General features: G+C 44.3%; 1 protein-coding gene across 1 annotated transcript; it reads left to right on the forward strand.

Moving 5' to 3' along the window:
* Window positions 1-3,039: 3,039 nt before the first annotated feature.
* LOC136320651 (calmodulin-alpha-like) lies at window positions 3,040-3,556 on the forward strand. The gene has a single exon (XM_066253811.1). It carries the CDS (start codon window positions 3,072-3,074, stop codon window positions 3,444-3,446), a length of 375 nt encoding a protein of 124 aa, XP_066109908.1. The 5' UTR covers window positions 3,040-3,071; the 3' UTR covers window positions 3,447-3,556.
* Window positions 3,557-9,176: the final 5,620 nt, after the last annotated feature.

Raw genomic sequence — 9,176 nt, forward strand, 5'->3', positions numbered from 1 at the left:
CAGCCATGGCGCGATTGATTGGAGCATGTTGGCCCCAGGTGCTGAGGATGACTCCATGGACCTTCCCCTCAAATGCTAAAAATAGAGCTTGGTGGCCAGCATGGGCCCTAGATGGGGTCACTGGATGGATCTGGGTCGGGGCACATGTAGGAGTCTATCTCCCCTCCTCTCACTTAAATAAAAAAATAAAAATAAAAAAAAACCAAGATTCAATTCCTACCCTCTTGAAGCTCGAATAATGGGCAAGAGCCTAATCTGTGGTCATGCAGCAGATAAAGCAGAGGTGGCCTGTTTGAAACTCTGGGCTTGCCCAGTCAAGGCACATACAACAAGCAGCCAGTGAACAATTAGGGTGAAGCAACTATAGGTTGATGCTTCTTGTTCCCCCCTCCTTTCTCTGTTAAATCAATAAATAAAATCTTAAAAAAAAGAATGTGAAAGAGATATTAAACATATGATTAGAAATATGATGATTGTCTCAAAGGAGATGCACAGTATGCTATGTGAGGGAACTAAATTTGGCCTGGAGAGGTTTGGGAAGGCTTTTCATAAGGAAGTGGCAGTTATGTGATGGGAATGGTGTGGAAGAGATAGAGATCAGCCAGGAGAAAAACATTTTTTCAAAAGGCCAGTATGGGTGACAGTGGAAAAGACTGGCATAAGACAAGCTGGAAAGGTTGTAGGTGCCAAATCAAGGAGGGCCTCGTATGGTATGCTAAGGTTTTGGACTCTATTTTAAAGGCCATGGAAAATTATCAAAGGATTTGAAGTAGGGGAGTGGCATGTTCATCCTTGCATTTTAGAATATCACTTCCAGCCTGACCAGATGGTGGTACAGTGGATAGAGTGTCAGACTGAGATGCAGAGGACCCAGGTTTGAAACCCTGAGGTCGCCAGCCTGAGCACAGGCTCACCGGCATGAGCGCAGGGTTATTGGCTTGAAGCCCAAGGTCGCTGGCTTTAGCAAGGGGTCACTCACTCTGTTGTCTCCTTCCGGTCAAGGCATATATGAGAAAGCAATCAATGAACAACTAAGGTGCTGCAATGAAGAATCGATGCTTCTCATCTCTTTCCCTTCCTATCTGTCCCTATTCTTCTCTCTCTCTCTCTCTCTCTCTCTCTCTCTCTCTATCTCTGTTATAAAAAAACAACAACATCACTTCTAGCTGGCAAGTGGAGAATAGATAGGAAGAGAGCAAAATGGATGGGCAGTGTGGGAACCAGTTAGGAAGCAGTTGATGTAGTTTAGTTTAGGTGGGAGATGACTATAGTTGTGGGAGTACGGATGGAGAAAATGATAGGTTTAATAAACAGGGTGTAGAATTCACAGATATCAGTGATTGATTGATTAACTATAGAAATATGAAGAAAAGGATGATTTCCAGATTTCTGCTTGAACAAATTAAAAAATCCAGTAATATCATCAGTTTACAAGTAGGCCACCAGAATACTTGTCTTCCTAGTCCCATTGGGTGGGAGGGTGGCAATATCCAGGGAAATCTCTTCAGGTAACCAGAAGCACAGAGGTTAGATGGTCTAAGGTGGGGAGAGGAGTCTAATTAGCTAAGATGCAAAACAGAAAATGTGCAGTTCACATACTGTGCAGTTTGACCCACACATAGTCTTCCTGGTTCCCTGATCTCCCAGGTTTGCAAAGCCTCCTGGTCATGGCGAGCCAACCTGTGCCCCTCATCCATCCTTTTGCTGTTGTATCTCTTCTCCCTTCAGATGCTCTCCATGGCCTAGTAGCAAACAATAACTATGAACACTTCAGATGCTGTGTGTGGTTCCAACCAATGTGGATCCTAGGCAGAAACCTTTTAAAATTATTACCTTGGACCTATCAAGAATAACTTTAATTAGAAGCAAACCCATTCAGGGTCACTTACCAAGAGCACTGGCTTTATGCATTACCAGGCAGTTGGCACCCAAGTCACCTATATATGGAAAAATAGAGCTTTCTTCTCTATTAACAGCAAAGACAATGGAGCAAAAGCAACCTTTTTTTGCCACTACATACAAGCATTTTTTGGAAATTGTAATTTTTCTTTTAATTGATATAACAAACCCTCTTTCTTCTGGGTGGTTGTTATCATTTGGAAAATCTATAAGGAGTAAAGATCTTCCCACAAGTTATATGAAGTGTAATAAGTCAAAAACTAGGTCTGGCAAGGACTTCCTCAACATCCTCCTTAAACAAGGTTATTCTAATACATTTCCAGGAAGAACAAATAGGGTGAGAAGAAAAAAGAACTAAGGACTAAATTCTGAGAATGCCAACATTTGGGGAGCCAGCAGAGGAAAAGAAGGCCAAGAAGAAAGCTGAGAAGAAACCAAGTAAGAGGAGACTCAGGAGAGAGTAATGTCATGGAAGAAATCCAAGGGAGGAAAGATTTTTAAGGAGGAAGAAGTGGTCAACAGCATCAAATGCAGCAAAGATTTTCAATAAGGTCAAGGCAAAAATAGTATGCTTTGAATTTGGTGACATGGAAGTCATGGACCTCCATGATGTGATCTGTATCAGCAGAAAATAGAAGCAGAAGCAATAATGCAATGAGTTGACTATAATGAGAATGAGGAAATAGAATAAGTGGAGAGCCCCCTTTAGAGACATTTAGAAGGAAGAATAGGCAGTAGCTGAAAAGTTACACAAAGTTAAAGGTTCTGGTTTGTCTTTTTCTTTTAAATATGGTATATAAACTTTAACATGGTTTACACTACAAAAAGATATCAGTAGAGAAGATAAATTTGGAAGTAAAGAAAAAACAAACTAAGAGATGGAGCAAGATGCTGGAGGTGAGGAGGGGAGGTGGGATCGAGGACTCATGAGAAGAATTGGACACCTTAACTTTATAGGCTAAAGAGATAGGGGTGAAAACAAGGGTGTAGATAGGGTAATCAATAACGTGGGGGCAGACATGAGATAGAGGTATTTCATGCCTGGTAATATCAATATTTTTCATCTAATTGGGGAAGGGAAGGAGAACAAGAAAAACATTATACGTATTACTAGTTCGAGTGGAATAAGTGAGCTGAGTGGTTGTGTCTTGGAGACTGGTAGCGCTTGCAGCATGGCCAACCAACTGACTAAAGAGCAGATCGCAGAATTCAAAGAAGCTTTTTCACTATTTGACAAGGATGGTGATGGAGCTACAACAACAAAGGAATTGGAAATTGTAATGAGATCTCTTGGACAGAATCTCACAGAAGCAGAATTACAGGACATGATTAATGAAGTGGACGCTGATGGTAATGGCACAATTGACATCCTGGAATTTCTGACGATGGCAAGGAAAATGAAAGATACAGACAGTGAAGAAGAAATCAGAGAAGCATTCTGTGAGTTTGACAAGGATGGCAATGGCTATATTAGTGCAGCAGCGTTTTGCCATGCAATGACAGACCTCAGAGAGAAGTTAACAGGTGAAAAGGGAAGCAGATATTGATGGTGATGGTCAAGTAAAATATGAAGTGTTTGTACAAATGATGACAACAAAATGAAGACATTGTACAGAATGTGTTAGCTTTCTTGTACAAAATTGTTTATTTGCCTTTTCTTTGTAACTTACCTGTAAAGGTTTCTCCTACTGTAAAAAAAAATGCATGTATAGTAATTAGGACTTTGTTCCTCCATGTTTTCTTCCCCTATCTTACTGTCATTGTCCTGAAACCTTACTTTAGAAAATGGATCAAGAAGCATGTTGCATGTGGGTTACTCTGGATATATCTAAACCCTTCTGCACATCTAAACTTAGATGGAGTTGGTCAAATGAAGGAACATCTGGGTTATGCCTTTTTTTTTTTTTTTCATTTTTCTGAAGCTGGAAACAGGGAGAGACAGTCAGACAGACTCCCACATGCGCCCGACTGGGATCCACCCGGTACGCCCACCAAAGGCGACGCTCTGCCCACCAGGGGGCGATGCTCTGCCCATCCTGGGCGTCGCCATGTTGCAACGAGAGCCACTCTAGCGCCTGAGGCAGAGGCCACAGAGCCATCCCCAGCGCCCGGGCCATCTTTGCTCCAATGGAGCCTTGGCTGCGGGAGGGGAAGAGAGAGACAGAGAGGAAAGCGCGGCGGAGGGGTGGAGAAGCAAATGGGTGCTTCTCCTGTGTGCCCTGGCCGGGAATCGAACCCGGGTCCTCCGCACGCTAGGCCGACGCTCTCCGGCTGAGCCAACCAGCCAGGGCTATGCCTTTTTTAAAGTAGTTTTCTTTAGAAACTGTCAGCATGTTGGTGAAGTGTGAAGTTGTAATTCTGCGTGGACTAAGGACAGTCAACAATATGTACTTAAAAGTTGCACTATTGCAAAACGAGTGTATTTTCCAAGTACTCATACACTATTTTTTTGTACTGCTGGTTCTGTACCAGAAACATTCTTTTTCATTAGTTACTTGCTTTTTAAATTTTGTTTAGCTACTTAAGGAAAATCTGCTTATGGTACAATTTGCCTCAAATCCATCTAAGTTGTATATTTGTTTTCCAATACAAAAAATTTTATACCCCCCAATATAAGTATTACTGTCATGAACATATTGTTGTTGCCTTTATTCTTGTTATCTGTGCAGCATCCGTCACCCCTTTACTGGTAACAGCACAGCAATTTTCTTTGAGGCACATCCTCTCCCCACTCTATATCATTCAAATGGGAATCGCCCAATTCCCACAATCTACTTCGGTGTTGGGCTCCTAACCCATGATTAGATCAACATGATTAGTTCAGAGATGGACACATGACTAAATCTGGGCCTGTAAAATTCAGATCTAGGAATTTTCCTGCAACTAGACATGCTGGTAGAATGTAGGCCTTGGACATCTTGCCACCAGGAACAATAAGCCTGTCTGAGGATGAAGCAAGGCTAAAGGACGAAGAGAGACAGATGCCTGATAATATCACTTTAACACATACCAATATTACTTCTGCCTGAAGTCATCTAAGTCAATACATTGTCTTTTTGGCTTACACCACTTTGAATAGGGATTTCTTACTTGCAACCAAGAGTTACAATGAATACATGTGGCAGATGTTGCCTGTTAATACTCATCCCCATGTCCTCTTTTCTCTAATCTCTCCTGTGCAAATAGGGCTATAAATCTGAAAACCACATTTCTCAGATTCCTTTATTGCTTTGTTACAGTTTAGGTTCTACCAATGGGAACCTTCGTATGAGGAAGATGGGAGGAACAGAGAAGTCCTGCTTTTGGCGGTGTCCCTGGCAACATCATCAGCTTCTGATGTGGCAAAAGTAGAGTCAGTTCCAGCAGTATCAGCAATATGAACTCCAGCCATATCAGCAGCTAGGGGAGATTTGTAGATTCCAGCTCCTAGGTCCTGGGATCATAGCTCCCCCCTCCCTTTTTGCTCCTCTAAATCAGGATTAATGGTAGTTTCCTGGTCGCTGAGTAGCCAGCCCTGCTTTCCCTCTTATGCTTCTCCAGAACTCCCCCACAACTTTGTAACATTCTTTCCATTCAATCCTTCTCTATTTGAACTATCCATAGCCATTTCTGTATCCATCCTGAACAATGATTGGTGCACTACACGTTTCTGTTTTGCATACATACTTGCATACACACGCACATACTCCACACATAAGACTCAGGCTGTTTCTCAAACCCATGAAGTTTGTGAGTGGCCTAGATGGGATTGGGATTCAGACATGTCTTTTCTCTGATTTGAAGTTGGTTTTTGTTATTCTTTTCTATGGCTGGATTAAATAGAAGTTAAAGAGGACAGAGAAATAAAAGTATTAAGAAAGTAGTTCAGATGATCAACTTTGATGTTCAGATTGGGTAGGAAGAACAGTGGCTTTTAGAGAATGGAGGACTGGGAAATAATAAAGAGATAAAATGTCTCTATAAAGTGAAAGAGCAGGAGAGTGAGAATGAAGCCGTGAGGGAGGCAGAAGGATAAGAGGCTGTGGTCCCATGTGGAATGTTAGAATTTAAGGAATTTTTTCACAGAGCAATTGTGAATGATGGCTAGGGTCAGAATTGGGCCATAATAGTTGGGTAGTTGACATGGGGACTTTAGCAACTGAGAAGACAGAGTCAGAAGGTTGGTAGATTGATGGCCATAAGAATGATATGGCCCACCTGTATGCTGCCAGTGGAGGAGGCATTTAACCTGCATAGAAAAAGAGAGTGCCTGACCGGTGGTGGTGCAGCAGATAGAGCCTCAACCTGGGATGCTGAGATCCCAGTTCAAAACCCCGAGGTCCGCCCTGGCCGGTTGGCTCAGCGGTAGAGCATCGGCCTGGCGTGTGGGGGACCCGGGTTCGATTCCTGGCCAGGGCACATAGGAGAAGCGCCCATTTGCTTCTCCACCCCCACCCCTTCATTCCTCTCTGTCTCTCTCTTCCCCTCCCGCAGCCAAGGCTCTATTGGAGCAAAGATGGCCAAGGCACTGGGGATGGCTCCTTGGCCTCTGCCCCAGGCTCTAGAGTGGCTCTGGTCGCAGCAGAGCGACGCCCCGGAGAGGCAGAGCATCGCCTCCTGGTGGGCGTGCCGGGTGGATCCCGGTTGGGTGCATGTGGGAGTCTGTCTGACTGTCTCTCCCTGTTTCCAGCTTCAGAAAAATGCAAAAACAAAACAAAACAAACAAACAAAAAAAAAACCGAGGTCACGGGCTTGAGTGCAGGCTTGCCAGATTGAGTGCAGGGTCTCTGGCTTGAGCATGGGGCCACTGACTCAGCTTGAGCACTACCCCCAACACCCAACCCCAGTCAAGTCATGTATACGAAGCAATCAATGAACAACTAAAATGATGCAACTATCATATGAGTTGATGTCTCTCATCTCTCTCCCTTCCTGTCTCTCTCCCTCTCTCAAAAAAGAAAAGAAAGAGAGAGAGAGAGGAAGAAAGAAAGGAAGAAAGAAAGGAAGGAAGAAAGAAAGGAAGGAAGGAAAGAAAGGAAGGAAAGAAAGGGAGAGAAATAATACGGAGGTGTGTCCATTTATGCCAATGTTGATACTGCTTCCCATCCTTTGGAACAACTAAAAGAAAAGGAAGAGGGCCCTGGGGCTTCACCTGGTTTCAGTTAAAGCTGGAAATAAAAAGAAATGCCTGACCGGTGGTGGTGCAGTGGATAAAGCATCCACCTGGAACGCTGAGGCCGCCAGTTTTAAACCCTGGGCTTACCCGGTCAAGGCACATACAGGAAGCAACTACTACAAGTTGATGCTTCCAGCTTCTCCCCCTCTTTCTTTCTCTCTCCTCTCTCTAAAAATCAATAAATAAAATCTAAAAAGAAAAGAAAAGCATATTAACCATGGAGTGTGTAAGGAATCGCAAAGCAGTTCATTAAGCATGAAGTGTGAACTTGAGAGGCCACCGTGGAAAGTTTGGGAAGAAGAGACACAATGGTGAAAGGGGATGGGGACCATGGAGCAGTTTGGAGGCGAGGTTCCTCACTCTCCTTCACATTCCTATCCAATCCACCAGCAAGTCCTACAGACTATGTCTTCTAAATATTTTATTTTATTTTATTATTATTTTTTTGTAAATATTTTGAATATGCTTACTTTTCTTTATCTCCATTGCCACCCAGTATCCAGGCGTACATGATTTACCACCTGGACGAAAGCACACCCTCCTCTGTGGTCTCCTCAAATCCACTGGATGTGCTTTCACCCATCATCCACTCAGTAGCAGTCAAAGGGATCTCATCACCCTTGTCTAAAATCCCTCAGAAGGTCTCCATTGTCCCAAAGATAGACAAAATCCATGCTTCCTAGCCTGACATGAACCCCACTCCTTTCCATGAGCTGAGAAGCCCCTGCCTCCTTCTCTAGCCTAGCTCCCACCAGCCTGTCACTCATTCTCTGTGCTCAGCCCTACTGCGTGGCTCTGATTCCCAGCGCTGGCTAGCTCTTCCCTGGTTTTTCTTTGCTTGCGTTGCCTCTTCTGCCTGTAATCCTCCCTGGCATGGTAGAATATATATTTTCTAAAGGAATTACATACATTCTACTCATCTTCTAAAATTTAGCTCCAGTGTTATTTCATATATGAGGCCTTTCCTAACCCACTCTTCATCCCAGGTATCGCGGGCGCCACTCTCCTTTGTGTTTACGGTCTTCCATCTTAATGTCTCGTTCACTTTGTTGCATTTATCTGATGTCTCCTCCTGACTGTAACAGAGTGGCAGATTCTTGAAGAAGGCATTGTCCAATTCATCTTGTTAGTCCATTGCCTGACACAGTGCTTTTGCACATGAGAGGTACTAAGTAAATGGATGAAAGAAGCAATGAATTGAACCTTTTCTGGGAGTTCCTTGAAGAGAGGAGGCTTCCTTGCAACAGAGGAGGTGGAATGAGAGAACAAAGAGAAGACTTAGCACTTCACCTTGACAGGAGGAGGTCAACCTTGAGTACCAGAGTCTCTGGATCACTGTTAGGTACCTCTAGTCTCCCTGGCATGAAGCAGCAATGGCCCCAGATATAGCCCATGGACTGAATGAGGCCCAGACCTGGGACTCTGGCATGTTCCTCACCCCTTAGACTGAAGGACAGACAGCCAATCTTGTGAGGAGAACCATCCAGACACCATCAGATACTTTTTGGGAATGAAGTATGGCCCTGGTGCCTGGCCCCTAACTTCTGTTCCTAGCCGTGGCCAACGTCCAGTCCTGGGTGGAACCTCAGAGACCCGGTTTCATCCCCTGCTACCCCTGTCCTCTTCCCCAGACATCAAGGCTGGTGAGGGAACCTTAGGCAGTTCTGACTCAGAGTCTGGCGTCTGTCAGGAGCTGCTCTATGGCCTGGCCTCCCAGTGCAAAGCCCAATGTGTCTAGGGAGCTTAACTATGTACCATTGTACCTACAAAAGCCCCACAAAGCAGGGGGCTACAGGTCAGGGGGTGCTGACTGTAAACAAGATTAGGCATGGGCCAGAGTATGGGTCTATGTCCAGGGCCCTTCCTGAGAGAACCCAAGGGATGGGTTTGAGTCTTTATTCACTGTCATTGGGAGATGGGTAGTATTTTACCCATTTTATGGAAGAGGTCATTGAGGTTATGATATAGAGAGGAAGTGTCCCCTGCTAGAGTCTGAGGCTGTTTTTTGAGTCTAAAACAAACCTATCTCTAACCCCTGCTGGGTTGAAAAGGTAGAGGAGGAAATGGGTCTCACCTAAGATTCAGTTGCCTGTAGTCCAGACCCACTCCCCAGTCAAATGGT

This window comes from Saccopteryx bilineata, chromosome 1 (assembly GCF_036850765.1).
Source record: "Saccopteryx bilineata isolate mSacBil1 chromosome 1, mSacBil1_pri_phased_curated, whole genome shotgun sequence".
NCBI classification, from domain to species: domain Eukaryota; kingdom Metazoa; phylum Chordata; class Mammalia; order Chiroptera; family Emballonuridae; genus Saccopteryx; species Saccopteryx bilineata.